Genomic DNA, 19,550 nt, shown 5'->3' with positions numbered 1-19,550 from the left:
GTTCAACTGAGGTTCAATTGTGTCCTACAATTGGAGATGTTTTCTTTCATGTGAGACTTAAACTGAAGTGGCATCCTCCTCTTAAGTAGATACTATTTTGAAAAAAAATGACAAGCCTTCTCAAGTTTCTTGGCCACTACTATCATCATGTAGTGATCTGGTCAAGTATCCATGAGAGCACAACATGTCTTAATTGGGTGCTTTGTTTTCTTCAATGACTGCACTTCAAAAATACTTGATTTTCAAATTTCTTCAGGCATTCTTAGATTATGAAATATACTTTAATAGACAAGCTTTTATTTGCAAATAGGTATCACGAGAAAAGGTTTGCAAGTGATCATTTCTTCATCTTTCTAAGCTGGTTTAAATGGGGTGAGCTGATGTGCATGCAGAGAAATGCATATAATCTCAGTACCTGGAGGAAACTCATGCATAGCAGCTTTAGTCAGGCTCAGGGATGCCCTTTCGTCGTCTCTGCTGTTCTTCCAGCCAGCCTTCTCTTGCTCATGGTCATTGTCATGAACTTTGACCCCCGGTGAAGGATCTGTGTGCTGCGCTGGAGACCAAATAGGCAAACCTACAGAAAAGCAATGAAAACTGAAACAGATTTTTGAACTCTTACAAGGAAGATGAATATATTCATGTTGATACCAATTCCAACAGGGTTATTATTCCTGGAATCCATTTCTCATGTCAGTTTTCTTTCTAAAGAAACTGGTGCTAGTTTGATTCAGCTGAAGTCCTTGTCTTGTGAGAAGTCTTCCCTTGATTTTGAATTCATTCCAACAATGTATTTGGAGCGAGAAGCACATGTTCTCAGTCAATGAATAAATGGATCGGATTTGAATAAGACTGATTTAAATCCAGTGCCTTGGTTTAATTGCTCAATATTTAGCTATTGTGATTTTCAAGAAGAAACTGGATAAACATATAGTGGAGAAAAATTTGCAAGGATGGTGGAAGGAACTGGTAGAGAGTTAGCATAGACATGATGAGTTGAATGGCCTCCATCTGCATTGTAACCATTCTATGATGAATTTGAAAACAATGTACCCTGACAACCAGCAGTGAGATAGTGACTAAATGATATGTCTTAATGGTATTATTTAAGGCACGAATAGCCTGGCGACAATAGTGCTGTGGCATATCTTACACTACCCGAGAGGGCAGAAAGAGATCTGTTTTAAAAGTGCAGTGCTACATTGATTTGATATTTAAAATGTAATTTTATATAATGTGATCAGATGATATCAGATGACAGAGAAGAGGTGGAAAATCTCATGAAATGATGCAAATAACAAGCTGAGTCTCAATGTGGACAAGATGAAAGAGATGATCGTGGACTTCAGATCTTCAGGAGGACCAGGAATGACCACCCTCCACTACACATCAACAATTCCATAATAAAGAGAGTGGAGAGCACCAAGTTCCTTGCATTACATGGTTAATGTAGCTGTTAGCGCAACGCCATTACAGAGCAAGTGACCCAGGTTCGAATCCGGTGCTGTCTGTAAGGAGTTTGTATGTTCTCTTCGTTTCTGCATGGGCTTTCCCCTGGGGTTCTGGTTTCCTCCCACTGTTCGAATGTACCAGGGATTGTAGGTTAATTGGGTGTAAATTGGGCAACACGGACTCATGCGGTGAAATGACCTGTTACCGTGCTATATGACTAAATTTTTTAAAATTAAAATTTAATTTAGAATATGCAGAGACTTGCATGTTGAGACAGTGGTGAAGAAGGCAAATGCAATGCTGGCATTCATTTTAGGAGGAACAGAATAAAAGAGCAGGGATATGATATGAGGCTTTATGAGGCTCTGGTGAGACCTCACTTGGAGAATTGTGAGCAGTTTTGCATTCTGTGATAGTACAGATTCTATCACCAATGTGTATATGAACAGATTGTAGTGTAGATGACTGTGATTGGCTGAGAGTGTACCCACGCCTACTGGCAGGTCTTAAAGGATTTCTCCTAACCAGACCAGGTCATTCTGGACTGGTCAACCTACATGTGATATGCTCCAGTCTTTTAGTTAATAAAAGCCTTGGTTTGGATCAACAAGTCTTTGGTTCTTTTGACGCACTCTACAGGTTCCTCATTTCAGAAGTTATGTTGTGAAGTTGGAGTGGGTTCAAAAGAGGTTCACTAGGATAATTCTGGGAATGAAAGGATTATTATGTGAGGAGTATTTGACAGCTTTTGGACTGTATTCATTGGAATTTAGGAGAATGAGGGGGTGGGGATCTTATTGAAACGTTTCAAATGTTGAAAGGTATAGACAGAGTCAATGTAGAAAGGTTGTTTCCCATGGTGGGAGAGTCGAAGACAAGAGCCAGTAGCCAGGCAAGTTGATCCTGATCTTCTACATTCCAGCTCCTTGTTGCGAGTCTTGAAGCGCAGTACTCCAAGTGTGGAGAAGAGGTGGCAGAGCTCCTCTGGAAGGAAAGGTTAAACTTGGTCTCTAGATTTAAAGCTTCTAAACACAGGGAACTAAAGCTCCAATTTAGCGATATTAATGGGGCTTTGGGAAGGTAAACCAGCAATTCCATGACTATTTTGTATGCTCCAATGGGAACAAAAAGGAAGGTTTTTCCTGCAGCTACATCAGGCCATGCTGTAGGCCTATCCCAGAAGGACTTTCTCTGCAGGAGAAGGTAGATAGGGTTCGAGTCTCGTGGTGAGTTTGATCATGGTGCAACTTCTTGGTCTCTACTCTAGTGTACAGTCACTTCATGGAGACCTTACACTGAAGAGTTCATCAGTTAACATGATGGGTGCCACATTGTCTGGGCTTGAGAGCTTCACATCTAAGCCTGCATGTCTTTATATAATATTCAAAAGAAATTGCTTCACAAATTTCATAGATATTTTTCCCATCATTTAATTGGGTAATTGTGACCAATTACCCCTGCTAAGGCTAATGACAGTCTTATTTTACAGAAACAATTTATCTGTCAATCCATCCTAAAATCTCATAATTTTAAACATCCTAATTAAATCAATTCTACCTTTCAAACACAAAGTAACACAAGACAAGGCTTGCCTTTATCATTTAATCCCTTTTTAAATCTAGAAAATCTCTCTCTCTGAAATAAATACTTTCTTACTGAGGTGTGACCCTTAGAAATGAATCTACATATTCCAGTTGGAATCATATCAATGTTTGGTGTAACTTCCCTATTGTGTTCATGATGTTCTCTGAAAGAGTTTGTGAATAAATTTGCACAGATTTATGCCAAGGTCAAGAGGATTTAATAATAAAATTGAAGAACATTGCAGGTTTATTTAACATTTTACATGATATAAGAATGTCTCAAAATATTTTAAAGAATTAACTAGTTACATGTGAGAAACCAACAATATAACAATGATGTTATTAAGAGATAAAATTGGCAAGGTCACAGGAGAACCAGCTATTTCTTCAAATCTATGCCTTAGAAACCTTTAGGTAGGTCTTCATCGAACATCTTCACTGAAACAGTTCTTCTGACAATGCATCAGTTCCTTAGTGTAAAATGTCCACAATGAACTTGAATTTGCAGTCTAGAACTAAGTACTGTTTCAGTTCATGGTTAAATTAAGTGCTGTTGTGGGAATAGCATGGGCATGAGCATTGGTCAATACATAAACTAGGTTGAATCCAAAGACTTCTGATTCCAACCATCCCATCCCTTTCTACAAGCCCACTATTATTCACTGATGCATGGTCAATAAGAAAGAGAATGATACTTCTTGTTCAGCTAAAATAATCGGACAGCCTTTATGCCAATATCCAATGGATTTATTGTAATTGAAAGTATTCCAGGAATATTTTATTTTGGAAAACTTTTAAAATCCATTAAAACAAATCATTAACCAGACCACAGCTGGATAATTGTGCACATTTCTAATTGCCAAATTATAGGAAGGACAACTATTTATTTATTTATTTAGACATACAGCACAGTAACAGGCCATTTCGGCCCATGAGTCCGTGCTGCCCAATTTACACCCAATTAACCTACACCCCTGGCACATTTCAAATGGTTGGAGGAAACCAGAGCCCTCGGGGAGAGCATACGAACTCCTTACAGATAGCACTGGATTCGAACCCTGGTCCCAACCTGGCACTGTAAAAGTGTTGCGCTAACCATTTCGCCAACCTTGCCGGCCTAATTGCACTGGACATGATTGCAATGGAGAACGTGCAGAGGAGATACAGCTAAAAGAGACTAGATAGACTGGGTTTATTTTCAGTGGAGAGGGATGGCTGAGACATTAAGCTATCATTAAGGAAGAATAGTAAGATATCTGGATAACAATTGTTCCATCAGGTAAAAGCAGCATGGATTCAGGAAGGACAGGTCATGTTCATCTAACTTACTGGAGTTTTCTGAAGATATAAAAAGTACAGTGGATATAAGGGAGCAGGTAGATGTGGTATATCTAGATTTCCAGAAGGTATTCAATAAGGTACCGCATAAGGATGCTCAGAGTTTGGGGTAATTTATTGGCTTTGATAGAGGATGGTTAACCAATAGAAGGCACAGAGTTGGGATAAATGGATGTTTCTCTAATTGGACATCAATGGTTAATGAAGTGCCGCAGGGATTGGTGATAGGCCCGTAACTGTTCACAATAAATAATTTGGAGGAGGATACAAGTAAATTATGTAGAAGTCACAGAGGGTTTCCAGACAATATAGATAGGTTCTGTGAGAGGGCTAGAATCTGGATGATGAATAAAATGTTGGAAAACGCTAGGTGAAAATAGAGTCGATCAGACTATTATTTAAATGGTAAAATATTGCAATTTGCTGCTATGCAAAGAGATCTGGGAATACTTGGGCAAGAATTGGAAAATATTTGCAGATCAAGCAGGTAATCAAGAACACTAATGGAATGTTGGCCTTCAAGGTTTAGAGGGAGTGAATTTAAGAGCAGGGAAGTTCTTCTGCAATTGTATAGAGGCTGTAGCTAGAGTACTGTGTGTAGTTCTGGTCTCCTTACTTCATAAAGGATGCACTTACTTTGGAGGCAGTGCAAAGAAGGTTCATCAGGTTTATTCTGGGAATGAACGGGTTATCTTATGAGGAAAGATTGAATAGCCTGGCTTTATACTTATTTGAGTTCAGAAGGATGAGGGGAGAACTTATGGAAACTTATGAAAGGGATAAGACAGAAGCAGGGAGGTTGTTTCCACTGGCAGGTGAGACAAGAACTCAGAGCCTCTCGACTCAGGAGAACATTTTTAAGATAGTGATAAGGAAGAACTGTTTCTCCCAGAGAGCAGGGATTCTGCAGAATTCTCTGCCCAAGGAAGCAATAGAAGCTGCCTCATTTAATGTATTTTAGAAACATATCGAGAGATTTTTGAAGAACAGGAAAATTAAGGGTTAAGGGGAGCAAGTGGGTAAGTGGAGCTTGAATCCAGAGCCAGATCAGCCAAAATCACATTGATTGTTGGAGCAGGTTCAAGGGACCAGAAGGCCTTCTCGTATCCTAATTCTTCAGTCCCATAAGATCTGAGTGGGCTAATGCAAAAGTATGATGTGCATATATAAGATAGAAATTGAGAAACATTTCCCTTTACCAGAGGAGATTATGATCTGGGGCTATAGTTTTAAGATAAGGGTTAGATGATTTAAGGAAGAATATTTTCCCCCAGATAGATGTTGAAATCTTGTACATGCTGCCCGAGAGGCTGGTATGCTCAAAATATTTTAAAAGTATTTAAATGAGCCCTTGAAGTGCCAAGGTATAGATAGCTTTAAGTCAAGTGCTACTAAATGGAATTCATGTAATTAGGAACATGATGGCCAGCATGAACTTGGTGGACCAAGGGGCCTGTTTCCAAGCTGCATGACTCTATAAAATTTTTGTCTGGCCTATTACATATAATAATCTTCAAAATATTACTATTTCATCCCTGGAAACTCCAGGACAATCTGAGAAGGTTGAGAAACCCCAAATTCACTTATCTGGAACAGTATTGTCAAGTTAAATCAACATGTGTTTTATTACAATTCCAGTGCCTCTCCTGGATGAACCAGCGATCTTTGGCTCTTGCCTTGTTTATATAACAGAATGGAGCCCTCCTTCACCATCCGAGTTATGCAAATCTCTTTTTCAACTCATTACCAGCGGCTTCAGTTGGGATTACAGTTTTCATTCTTTTCCCCCATGAAACCAATGCTACAGATACTTGTCATGAAAAGATAATAATCTCTGTGTTTACTATTAGCAACACAAACTGTCTGCTGAAATTCACTCCTATTGAAGAGATTAATAATAATAATAATAATCAGGTCGGGGTTTACATATAAACACTTGATTCTTGGCTGGTTGAGAATCATTTTTGACAGTTTCTTCTTCCCTTTCACCTATATTGGCAATGACTGGGATGCAGTTCCAGTGTCTCATGGCTACCTAATCTATCTTCGTTGAACCCTTCAAATATAACTGCCAATGTCATCTCAAACTCTTCCTGTGAGTTTTATCACCTGATCTCCTTTAACCTCTCCTGCCATACTTTCACAGGTGACCTGAACTGTAAATTCTTCCAATTCTCCCATCTTCGAATTGAAAAGATAACTAACTCTTCATTACCCGATTGGATCATTATTGGACTGTCAGTCAAAAATGCCTTTTTATATTTTTCTATTATCTTAACAACTAATAAACAGAAGCGTTCAAATGAAGTAAGAAGCACGTAATTTTGTTTTGTATTAATGATATCTATAGAGGTGTGAGATCTTGAAAGATCTTTCCTGGAGCCAACACACTAATGAAAAAAGCACCTCAGTGCCTCTACATCCTCAGGAGTTTGCAGAGGTTTGGAAAGACATCAGAAACTCTGTCAAATTTCTACAGATGTGTGGTGGAAAATGTGCTGACCAGCTGCATTACAGTCTGGTATGAGGACACCTATTCCCTACAAAAGGTAGTGCACACAGCCCAGGACATCACAAGCAAACTCCTCTCTACTATCGAGAACATCAACAGGGAACACTGCTGTTGGAGAGCAGCAACAAGCAGCAAGCATCAAGGATCCACATCACACAGCACACGCTCTGTACCTCACTACAACTATCAGGAAAGAGTTATCAGTGCCAGAAGACTCGCACGTCTAGGTTTAGGAACAGCCTCTACCATCAGACTCCTCAACAACAAAATCAATCGGGGGCTCATTTAAGGACTCTTACTTTTGCACTTTATTGTTTATTTTTCTCCTCTCAGTATTGCACCGTCAGTTGTTTACATTTGTTTATTTGTTTACATGTATACATTGTGACATTTTTTTTCTCTTCCAATATGTGGTAATTCTGCTGCGCCCGCTGGAAAAATAATCATAGGGTTGTATGTGATGTCATGTATGTTCTCTGACAATAAATCTGAAATCTGATATGAACATTTTCCTTGTACCCATCCAGAAATGACAAGATTTCTCCCATGTCATATTTCTGGTGGTGTAAGTACCAGAATAAAATAGATTATCTTAATACATGGTCTTCAGACCAAATTGGGGGCCAGGTAATAATTGAATAAGCTGTAAGTATATGACTATTTAACTGAGAATGATGAAGCCTTTATTGTTACAAGAAAGGGGAAGGGAACAAATTAGATTGAGAATTGGAGAAAAAGGAAACAGGATGTTAGAACGTGTGCTCAAATGTAGGCCATTCAATCCTTGAATACGCTTGGATCACTGATGATCTTTGCCAACTCCTTTGCTTTCCTTTTCAACAAACCAGGTTTTAACTTATTAATTGATCTAACACCTGATGTATTTTGTGGAAGAGTATATCACATTCCTGTGAAATTTTGCATGTTCCTGAGTTTCTAAACTTAAAAGCACAGGTCAGCATTTAAAATTCTGTCCCTTGTTCTGGTTTCCCAAAAGCGAAAATTTTACTCTTTATTTCATTTAAATGCTTAACATTCTCATTCAAAGCACAATTTAATCCTTTGTTATTTCAGAAAATACAAACCATGTTAACGTGCTCATAATTTAACCTGCCAACAGTTTCATGAATCTCACATATATCCTTTTAAATTTATTATTTTCTTTTCAAGGTGTAATGCTTGGGACTTAGAAAGTCCTTCAATGTTTTATGTAGGTCCAATAACATTTATTCTGCTTTATATAGAGTTCTCCATTTATAACAACTAAGATCTGTTCCAAAAAACTTTTTGATTAATTGTTTTGTGAAATAAAGGCCAAATGAGGGACTTTCAGAAAGACCAGAAAATGAGTGCAGAAAGTCAACAAAATAAGGAAGAATGAGAAATGGGAAGATTAAATGAAAAGTACATAGATAGAAACATAATCAGTTCCTGAAATCCATTGCCCACCTTCCTTGCTTCATCATGACAAGATACATGGTATAAAATGTTTTGTTCCCCTTATCCTGCAGGAAACTCACCAACAGGAGGTGTCAACACTGGCTCCAGCTTGCATGTCACTTTATCATCAGTATATCGAGGCTGGTTACAAGAGGTTGTTTTTCTAATTTTCACTAGAAATGATTTCGGCATTGTGAACTCTGGAGCACTGGAGAGGGGGAGAAAAGAATGGAAGAATTTTTTTAATTATTAATTCAAATTGTGAAGTATGAGGTCAGGCATTTAGTTCATCAAAATTCAGCCACCCCTCCACAACCATCCTCACAGATCATGACCAGGTTTTGATCAAATAATGTGAGGGGGATTATATGAATGGTTCCAGGGACGTGGGTCTTCAGTAGAGAGAATAGATTGTGTTGCTTTTCTTACAGCTGATATGATTAAGGAAATATAAAACTATGAAAAAGCTTTGATAGTGTAAGCATGAAGAACCTGTTTCCAATAGTAGAAACACCAAAGGATAAGATTCAAGGCAATGAGCAAAATAAACTGAAGTAAGATGAGGATTTGTTTTGAACAGCAAGTTATTATGATTCCAAATTCACCCATTAAAGAGTCAAAGACATGTTATAAATAAATATTTGAAAAAAAAATTACAAGGTTATTGGGAGCAAAACAGAGAAATTAACTGAAAAATAATAAAGTCCCAGGATCTAATTACCTGATTCCTTACAGTTTAGAAGAAGTGAAGTGACCAGGAGCAAAGTACGTCTAACATGTGTGCATGTGTATGTGTATACATGCTTGTACGCACAATGGTCTCCTGAGTGATTGAAGGTGCATCAGGGTGTATTAAAGAGATGTTTTAATATTGGTGCTGAGTGACACTTCTACATGTGTCCACAATGTGTGATTGTTAATATCTACATGAGAGTTTGGTCTCTAGGCAACTTGGTTCTTTTGTCTCTGGATCAAGGCCTACTCTGTTAATCCAGTGTGGTAATTGATGAGAAATGACTGTCCCACATAAAGATTAATTGCATTCTTATAGTTTGCACTTCTCAATATGAAGTTCAAAACCTGAAATTTCAGAACGCTGCTGGACAGTGCTAACAACAACAGACCTGAATGTCATTTTGCTGTCATAGTTTGGGAATTCAGATGCTTTCACATTACCACATTGCCATGCTTCAACTTACTGCAGTCGTCATCAACATCAGAGATATTGATGGGGCAAAGAGCAATTCAAATGGCAATAAGCAAGCAGGGAATGGTAACTCCAACAGGTTCTTCTGACAAATGCTGAAAAAGATGACAACCCTGGATGAAGAATTGAACCTTTTTGATTACACCATCTCCAAATGATATGTTTGAATTACCTGTATCATGACATAAACTGGTAAATGATAGATGATTACCCCATTTCCACTCCATTATCTCCTTCAATCTGTGCTCAACACAGTAATGTCACAGAAATGTGGCCACAAGAAAATCAAAGTTGAATCTCTCAAATTCCTCAGAAAGATCATTTTTCTTACACAACTCTCCACAGACAAACTACCAACTGCCGGCCTATAGGAGCCGCAGTTTGTACAAACTGTAATGGACTGCCCTGAAGTCCACCATGACTTCTTGGCTTCTCTACCAAGAAGAGCAAGTACTGGCTTGATGAGAGATGGAAACTAATTAGCTGCAAATGTAAGGCTTTCCTAGTTTGGAAACTCCATTATGTCTCAAGGGAAGAAGAGAGCTCTGCAGACACCTAAAAGAAGAAATCCAGCAGAATTCCATGACTTAAAGAACAGGTGGTTTCTGGAAAGAATACAGGAGTCCCAGCCATTTACTGACAACAATAATATCTATGTGTTTTCCCAGCACTGTTAGGGCCCACTATTGCCCAAACATCCAAAGCCCTACCCCACTGAGGCCCAAGAATAGAGGCGCCTTTATCAAGAACAAAGAGGCAGTCAGCACTTTCAGGAAGGAACACTAGGAGTACTGCCTTAAGCATAATCTGCCCTTGGCTCCATCCCATAGCAGCCTATGCAGTCTAGTCTTGCACCAATCCTGTCTGACAAGAGGTCAAAAAGATTATATCCCAACTAAGCAACAACAGGTACTTCAGAGCAAATGGTTTCTCTTCTGAGGATTGAAAATTTTCATTAGAGAGCTCCAATCAATAAGCTACAACCTTATTGTCCACATCTGGGTAAAGAGGGACTATTCTAGGGAACCTCTGTGATAATCCTAACCTACGGGTCTACAATGTAGCCAACCTCATTGAAGACCAGACTGTGTCATGGCCAAACACTTTCTTCTATCTTTCTCACCTCACTTCCAGCAGGCTTCCTTCTAGTGTGGAGCTAAACTTCAGGCCTAATGGGAAACTTTCAACCAATGGCACCTAAACTCCTGAACCAAGGTCACTCCATCCTCAGTCTTCAAACTGCAGTAAACGGATTTTGCTCACTTATGCACACATCCATGGCGTTGTTATCTTGAAAGGATGAGCCTTATACTTAACACCCTCAAGGCAAATGTCATCCATCAACCTGCCACCACTATACAATGTCACGTCAACCCACCCCACCCCCACCAAACAGCAAGATCTGGAAAATGTGGACCCTATCTCAGGACCCACGTCTCAGTGAGGTCAGATACCAATGATGGAATTTACCATTCTTTTCAGTGAGGAAAAGGGTGCTTGAAAACCTCAAACCCAGCACAAAATAGGTGGTTTATTGAACAGCAATAATCCTTGCTTCTGCACCTGAACCATCTACAGCAAGGATCTCAGGAAATGGGAGAGGTACCATTGCCAAATCCTCCAGATATACTGGAAAATAAGTGGGTTGATTTCAATGCCTTCTTCCAAGTTTCATTCCCAGTATTGAAGCTCTAATGACATTCAGTTGACTCCACTGGGAGACCAAGCCATTTGCCAGTGGATAGCGGGCCAGCATCGGGGTTAGATTGAGAATTAACCCCTTTAGACCCACGCTGCCGACAATCTTACTCTCAAATGTAAGATCGCTGAAGAAGGAAATGGATTACTTGAGGCTCCATCTGAACCAGAGAGAATTGCAGGGCTGCTGTACTCTGGTGATTACTGAAATGAGGCTCCAGGAAACCATCCCAGACTTAGCGATCCATTTGGATGGCCTAATCTCCTTCAGGGCAGACAGAGATCTGCTACTTCTGGCAAGACTTGAAGAGGGGGACTGTGTATTTATATCAACAAGAACTGGTGCACTAATGTCTCTGGTGTGAAAATGTCTCTTGGTGAAATGCAGTCCTTTATTCCTGCCCATGGAATTCTCAGCCATGATGATTGCCACAGTCAACATTCTGCCTTCAACTAATGAGGGTGAAGCCATGAAGGAGCTTTATGGTGCCATCTGCAAAGCCCAGATTTTCAACCCCGACGGTGCCATGATTGTTTCTGGCGACTTCAATTACACCAACCTGAAAATGATCTGACTACAGTTTCAACAGCACATCAACTTCACTATCAGTGGAGAGAACACCCTGGATCAGGTGTACACCAATGTCCCTGGTTTGTGCAAGACTGCACCTCGACCCCACTTTGGTTACCGTTTGTCAGACCACATATCTGTCCTGCTAACCCTGGCAAACTAGGTCAGTCACAGGGAGATCAGATCATGGGGGCAGCGTGGCAAGACTGATTTGAGACCATGGACCAGAGCTGTTTCAGAGAGGTGGCCATTGACAGTGGTCATGTAAACATAGAGGAGTACATGAGCTCAGTGACCGGCTGCATCAGCAAGTGCATTGAGGATGCCACCAAGATCAAATGCTTCACAACCAGGGTTAACCAGAAACTATGGTTGGATGCAAAGGTCCAGGCCTTTCTCAGAACTTGTGATGCTGCCTTCAGGACAGGTGATAGGATGGCAGTACGATCACCCAGGGCTGAACTCTGCCATGCAATCCAGAAGGTAAAGTGAGGTTGCACAGAAGAGCCACAGACAGCTGGGTGATACCGGTGACATGAGGCGCATGTGGCAAGGGATCAAAACTATAAGAGATCACAAGTCAACCTTGTGAATTAAGGACAATGACGTCTCCCTTCCAGACAAACTGAACATTTTCTATGCACAGTCTGAAGAGAAGAGCAGGATGATGCCGGAGAAAGCTCCGTGTTCCCCGATGAACAAGCCCACTACATTGTCGTGGCCAAGGTGAGGAGAACCCTATCCAAGCTGGACCCACACAAGGTGGTGGGACAAGACAACATGCCTAGTTGGGTACTGAAGGACTGTTTAGACCAATTGACGAAGGTCTTCACAGACATCTTCACACCTCACTGCAGCAGTCCATCATTCCTGCAGGGTTCAAGACAGCCACCATCATCCCATTACCCAAGAGGGCAACAATAACAGGCCTCAATGACTACTGCCCTGTGGCACTGACCTCCACCATTATGAAATGCTTCAAGCATCTAATGATGGAACACATCAAAGAACATCTCCCAGAGACATTGACCATTTCAATTCGCCTATGAAGAAACCATTCCATAGACGATACTATAGCCTTGTCCCTTCACTCCATCCTGATCCACCTGGAGAATGACATCTCATTCAGCAGGCTGCTGTTCATTCACTTCAGCTTGGCATTTAATACAATCATTCCCCAGAGGCTAGTGGGGAAGCTGTCCTTGCTGGGACTCAACACCCCTCTCTGTAATTGGATTCTGGACTTCCAAACGGATAGACCACAGTCTATCTGGGTCAGTTGCAGAATACTGAGAATCATCACAATGAGCACCACCACACCTCAGGGCTGAGTGCTCAACCCACTCCTGTTCAGCTACTGACTCACGACTGTATCACCAGAAACAGCTCCAACAGTGTCATCGAGTTTGCAGATGGCACAACAGTAGTTGGCCTCATCAGCAACAACGATGAGTCACACTACAGAAAAAAGGTGGAAAATCTTGTGAAATGGCACAAGAGCAACAACCTAAGTCTCCACGTGGATAAGATGAAGGAGATGATCGTGGACTTCAGGAGGAGCAGGAGGACCAGGAATGACCACCCTCCACTACACATCAACAACTATAGTAGAGAGAGTTAAAAGCACCAAGTAACTTGAAGTTCACTTAACTAATGACCTATCATGAACATGCATCATCTCCTCACTTGTCAGGAAGATGCAACAGCGACTGCACTCCCTGAGAAGACTGAAATGGGCAAGGCTAGTGGCCACCATCATGTCAACCTTCTATAGGTACTCTATCGAGAGTGTGTTGGCTGGATGCATCACAGTGTGATACGGTTGCTGTAGAGATGCAGAGAAACGGATCAGAGGTCAATCCACAGGTCCATAAGAGTGGCAGAGAAGATCAATGGAGTTTCCTTCACCCCATCGACATGATCTATCAGGATCATTGCCTGAAGATGACATGCAAAATTATAACGACATCTTCTACCCTGCATTCAGCATCTTTCAGCTGCTCCCATTAGGAAAGAGATACTGGAGTATCAGAGCCAGCACCACCAAGCTGAGAAACAGCTTCTTCCCACAGGCAGTGAGAATGCTGAATGACCAAAGGAACTGCTCACACTAACCATCTGAGACTCTCATATTCATGAAACAAAATTGATTTATTTATTTAATTGTTTGTACAGATGAATACTGTATATGCATTGCTCTCTATATGTGTGTGATGTCTGGTTGTATGCCTGCATATTTTGCACTGACGACCAGAGAACACAGTCAGATGATAATAAACTTGACTTGCAAGCTTGACATCATACTCCTGAAATGAAACAGTTGATCCCAAGCACAGGAAGAGATTAAAAGTTGTAGAGAGGAAATTGTACAAAAACCTTTTTACAGCCTTCCCAGAAAAAAATACAAATAAAAATCCAATGACTTCTGTGAATCCTGGAGAAATAACATTTGGCAAGTATTGAAGTCCATAGGAAAGAAGATAGAGCACATCACCTTGCAAATTCCTACCTGTCTGTTCTGTCAGAAAACTCCTACCCAATTTTCATAGGAGACTGTGGCATTAAACAAACTGCTGGCAAAATTCATCAGATGAATCACCATCATTGATTGTGGAAAGCAGTGGGAAGGGTTAAGAACTTCAAATTGCTGGGTGTCAACATCTCTGAAGATCTGTCCATGGAGTTCCACATCGATGTAATCATTAAGAAGGCTCATCAGTGGTTGTACTCTGTGAGGAGTTTGGGGAGATTTGGTACGTCACCAAAGACTCGCAAATTTCTACAGGTGTTCCACACAGAGCATTCTGACTAGTTGCATCATTGACTGGTATAGAGGTGCCAATGCACAGGGCAGGAAAAGACTTTAGAGAGTTTTAAACTTGACCAGCATCATCACAGGCACCAGTCTTCACTCCATCAAGGACATCTACAAGTGGTGGTGACTTAAGAAAGCAGTCTCTATCCTCAAGGACCCTCAACACCAAGGCAATGCCTTCTTCACACTGCTACCATCAGGAAGGAGGAACAGGGGTCTGAAGGTGAACACCCAGTGGCACAAAAACAGATTCTTCTCCTCGGCCATCAGATTTCTAAATGGACAATGAACTTCACTTTCTCTTCTTTTTGCACTAATTTTTTTTTAATGTAATTTACAGCAATATTTGCACCTGTGATACTGCCACAAAAACAATTAATTTTGTCAATCATTCATGACAATAAATTCTGATTCATTAAGAATGTGTTGATTCATCTGTTGAGGAAACATTTCAGGTTCACATTTCAGGTTGAGATCCTGCATCAAGACTTAGAGTGCAGAGGGGAGATAGCCAGTATAAAGAGGTGAGGAGGGCAGGGTCTGGCAAGTGATAGGTGGAATCAAGGTGAAAAGGGAGATGAACATTAATCTCATCAGTCTCCTTAGAGCCCACTGAACTGGAGTGGAAGCAAGTCATTCTCAATTCTGGTGGGTTGGTTAAAAAGGAGGTGGTGCATTGATTGTCACTTTTTACAATTCCATAGATTTTAGAATGGTTCCATGTATTGGAAGGTGATAAATGTAACCCTATCATTTAAGAAAGGGAGAGACAGTAAAAAGAGAAATACAGACCAGCTAGCTGGAAATCAATTGTTGAGTAAATAGAGTCTATTTTTAAGGAAGTGGTGATGAGACACTTTAAAATAATATGAATAGGTAGGAAATCACATTTGAACAATCTAATGTAATTTTTTTGAGGTTGTGATCGGAGGTTAGATAATGATGAGCCCACTGATGTGTATTTGGATTTCTAGAAAGCTTTTGAATTGATGACACACAAGAGGTTTTTACACAAAACTTAAAAAATATAGGATTAGGGCTAAAATAATGGAATGATTGGCTAACTGAAATCTGAGAGCAGATCACAGTTTTTTTCCTCAGGGATTGAGTGCTGGGATCCCAGTTTTTCAAAATCAATTTCAATAATTTGGCTGTGAGGACATAACCATATAACCATATAACCGTTTACAGCACGGCTATGTTTGATTGATATAAATCTGGTGAGAATGTGAGTTGTGAGGAAAATGCAGGAAAGATTCATAGGGACGTAGACAACAGGTAAGGAAATGGCAGATAGAATACAATGTCTGGACAAAGGTGAGGTCATTAATTTTAGTAGAAAAAAGTAGCACAGCATTTTTTAAGTTGTTAGAGATTGAAAGAGAGGACTGACGGATATGGATGAGTTAAAGTGAATCACTAGCTACAACAAGCCTTTAGGAAACTTTTTGGAAAAAGATTTCAATACAAGACACGTTTCTGCAATTATATTGGCACTAGTGATGTGACACCTGATATATTGTGAACAAGCCTAATCTCCATACTAAGTATATAGATTTATTAGATTGATTATAAGGATGCCAGATGAAGAAAAAATAAGCAAAGGCGACATAAACTTTTTATAGTTTGAAGAATGAGAGGTGCATTCATTCAAACGTATAATTTTTTATAGGACTTCAAAGGATAAATCTGGGATTTGTAGTTCCCCTGACTATAATGCCTCAAGGGCAAGGGTCTGATACTCAAGAAAAAGATGAAGAGGAACACTTCCACTCAGGGCAATATTCCTTCAAAATTCTCTGCAACAAAATATTTGAGGAGACTTGGTCACTGAGTATATTCAAGACAGACTGATAGAATTTAGGATATCAATGGACATTGTGATGTCCTGGAAAATGTTGTGGAGATAAAAGTTCAGTCATGAATTTATGGGAAAGTAGTTTAACTTGGGCATCAGTTCAGCACAGGCAGATGAGTCAAAGGACCTGTTCCTTTGATGTATTATTTTATGTTACGTGTTATTTTACCATGGTGCTTTCTTTCTCTCTAACTTCTTTTCATCCTTTCCCTAAACCTGACAGAAGTTATTGATAGAAAGGCAAGGCTCAAACATTGGCTGAGGTTTTCTTCTGAATTTCTGACATGTTGGCATTTCAATGTATTTCAGGCATATTTGTGGTTTTTCCAAATCAGATGCGTGTCAGACGCTGGGCTGTTACTATTAGTAACATTACCAGCCAAACCATAGTGACAATGGCATTATATTGAATGATTATGTTATATTAGAAAACATTGATAGTTTCCCAAATATGCGATGGACCCCGATGTTAAAAAAAATCACTGAAGCCTAGAACATCTCCAAAGGGAAAAGATTAAACCAGAGCAGCTGGAGGAAACCTATGTAGTAACAGGGAGAACAATACATCACATAGAGCTGAGTTTACATTTTTCCCTGTGACCAATCTCCACACAACTAGGTTTCTGGTTCCCTCCCATAACCCAATGACATGCAGATTGGTTGGTGAATGGTCCCTACTGTGTAAGTAAGTGTTAGAATCTGGGGGCGATGATGGGAACATGGAGAGAAGAAAATGGGATGAATGTAGGATGAGTGAAATGGGTGCTGGATAGACTGCATGGACTGGATGGCTCAAACAGTCTCTTTCAGTGCTGTATGGTTCTATAACTCTGCAGCTTAACAAAGATACCATTTATTATCATTAATACAAGATTCATAAAAAAACTTTCCCTTCCTTATCCTGCAAAGGCAAATAAAGAGTCCAAAAAGTGCTGTTATTAAAACAACATCAATAATAATAGAGAACTTCAACAGAATAAATGTTAAATAAGAATTCTTAGATTGGAAACTATACTGTTGGTTTCTTTAAAAGTGCTGATAGATTGAAAGTCTTTTTGGGTGGCAGTGCATGATTGGCAGGATCCCAAAACAGAGCAAGAGGCATTGATTGGGTTAAAATGGCCAACAGTCTCATAAAGGGATCAGGTATGTGGAAGATTGTTATTTACAAGGGCAATTAATGTCATTTGTACAGTTAAAAAATAAATGTAATATTCTTAATAATACAATCTTCTGCTACTTTCAATTAATAGCTTTTTTCAGAGATGAATTAGGACTGACCTTGATGTTACCAGAGTGCAGTGAAATGGAGATTCTGATTTGAAAGGGGAACACAAGAAAGTTTACATCTGCAATGTATTCCTTACTTCAGTCAGGCACTCCTAAGCAGGAGTTATATAAATCAAAACGAAGATGGGAGTCAGACTTGAATATTATTATTGGTGATAAGAACTGGTCCAATTTATATCAGGACTGCATGACCAATACAATAAATGTAAGATAATAGACAGTTGCAATATAATTTTTTGCATCAGCTACATCTTATCCCACAGAAATTACATAAATTAAACTCTAATATATCAGATCTATGTTTTAGATGCAATGGGGAAACAGCAACCATTTTACATCTCACCTGGTTGTCCTTTAAAGTGAAAGCTTTTTGGGAAAATTTAAGAATTTTATTAGATCAGATTATTGAGAATTAATTACCACAAAGTCCAGAAATGTTTCTATTGCAGCTGAAGGAAATCACTGCTGCCACACTGAAGGTCATTAACGACTGTTGTTATTCAAATTCAGCGCGCCCCTTTAAGAGCAGCATGAGCTCAGTCACCTGGTGCATTGTGACATCATAATCACTGCCCAGGGTGGGCGCTGGAAGGGAAGCTGGAGTCAGAGAGAAACCTCTGATGATGTCATTTCCCCTTGGCTGCCCCGCCACGTGGCAATACAAACGGGGCCAGTTCGCCATGAGGATGTGTGCTGCCACACAACCCGCCCCAGAATCGGCTACGCATCCTGTTGCTTTGGTAGCCAGCCCCGACGCTTGGGCATAGCCATCTACACCGGTTGTGATAAGTCTAAATGAGCAGCTTTTAAGCGGTCCACAGTAAACAGTTCTTCCCTGTCCCCCACATCTAAAGTAAAAGTCCCACCAACCGCCGGAGGACCTTGTACATCAGAGCAGACTTTAGGTGTCAGTAGAACCTCTCTATCAACCTGTTAGACTGTGGGTGGTAGGCCGTGGTGTGGTGCAGTGTTACCCCTAAAAACCTTTCCAGCTGCGACCATAGTGCGGAGGTAAATTGGGCACTCTGTCGCTCGTGATGTGCGCCGGCACGCCGAAACAAGTGATCCACTGGCTGACCAGGGCTCTAGCACACGTCTCCGCTGATGCCTCACAGACCAGGATGGCTTCCGGCCACCTGGTTACTCTGTCCACTATGGTAAACAGGTACCGCAACTCCCTGGACACTGGCAAGGGGCCCACGACATCCACGTGGATATGCTGAAACCTCCGCGTTGCCGAGTCGAAATGTTGAACAGGGGCCTGCGTGTGCCTGTGGACTTTAGACGTCTGGCACCTGATGCAGTTGCGGGTTAACGCTGCCACCTCCTTCTTGAGGCCATGCCAGATGAATCACTGCACCACCATACGCACAGTAGTTTTTACTGAGGGGTGGGCAAGATCATGGATAGAGCTGACGATCTTAGCCCTCCACTCCTGTGGGTCTACCGGGCGTGGTGAGCTGGTGGAGGTGTCGCAGAGCAGCAGCTGGGCGGAGTCAGGAAGCTGGATATCCTCGAGCTGGAGACCTGAGATGGCAGTCCGGAGAGCTTGAGTTTCAGCGTCGTGCTGCTGGGCCTGTGCTAGTTTTGTGTAGTCGAGACCGGGAGCTAGTGTGCTGATGGACGGGCAGGAGAGCCCACCCGCGACCACATTGTCCTTGCCCGCCCTGTGCCGGTTGTCTGTCGTGAATTCGGACACGTAGGACAGGTGGCGCTGTTGCATGACCGACCATAGGTCCTTGGCCATACCCAGTGCTTGGGTGAGGGGCTTGTGATCAGTAAAAAC

The 19,550-nt window shown here is 40.8% G+C and overlaps 1 protein-coding gene across 5 annotated transcripts in view; it reads right to left on the bottom strand.

The window, feature by feature from the left end:
* LOC138754697 (zinc finger protein Gfi-1b-like) overlaps positions 1–19,550 on the bottom strand; it is a 38,842-nt gene that overhangs the window by 8,788 nt on the left and 10,504 nt on the right. For 2 of the 5 annotated variants that reach the window (XM_069919407.1, XM_069919393.1), the window contains exons 2-3: positions 8,406–8,533; positions 416–577 (exon numbers count right to left, since the gene is read on the bottom strand). In XM_069919407.1, the coding sequence (XP_069775508.1) occupies positions 416–577; positions 8,406–8,517 (274 nt within the window). In that variant the 5' untranslated portion in view covers positions 8,518–8,533. Of the gene's footprint in view, positions 1–415; positions 578–8,405; positions 8,534–18,107; positions 18,322–19,550 lie in introns of those variants that run through there. The other 3 variants (XM_069919383.1, XM_069919403.1, XM_069919418.1) reach the window with 3 other exon arrangements.

Source organism: Narcine bancroftii, chromosome 1 (genome assembly GCF_036971445.1).
Source record: "Narcine bancroftii isolate sNarBan1 chromosome 1, sNarBan1.hap1, whole genome shotgun sequence".
NCBI lineage: Eukaryota > Metazoa > Chordata > Chondrichthyes > Torpediniformes > Narcinidae > Narcine > Narcine bancroftii.
The sequence above is the reverse complement of the archived record's forward strand: the minus strand, read 5'-3'. Positions and strand labels throughout refer to the sequence as shown.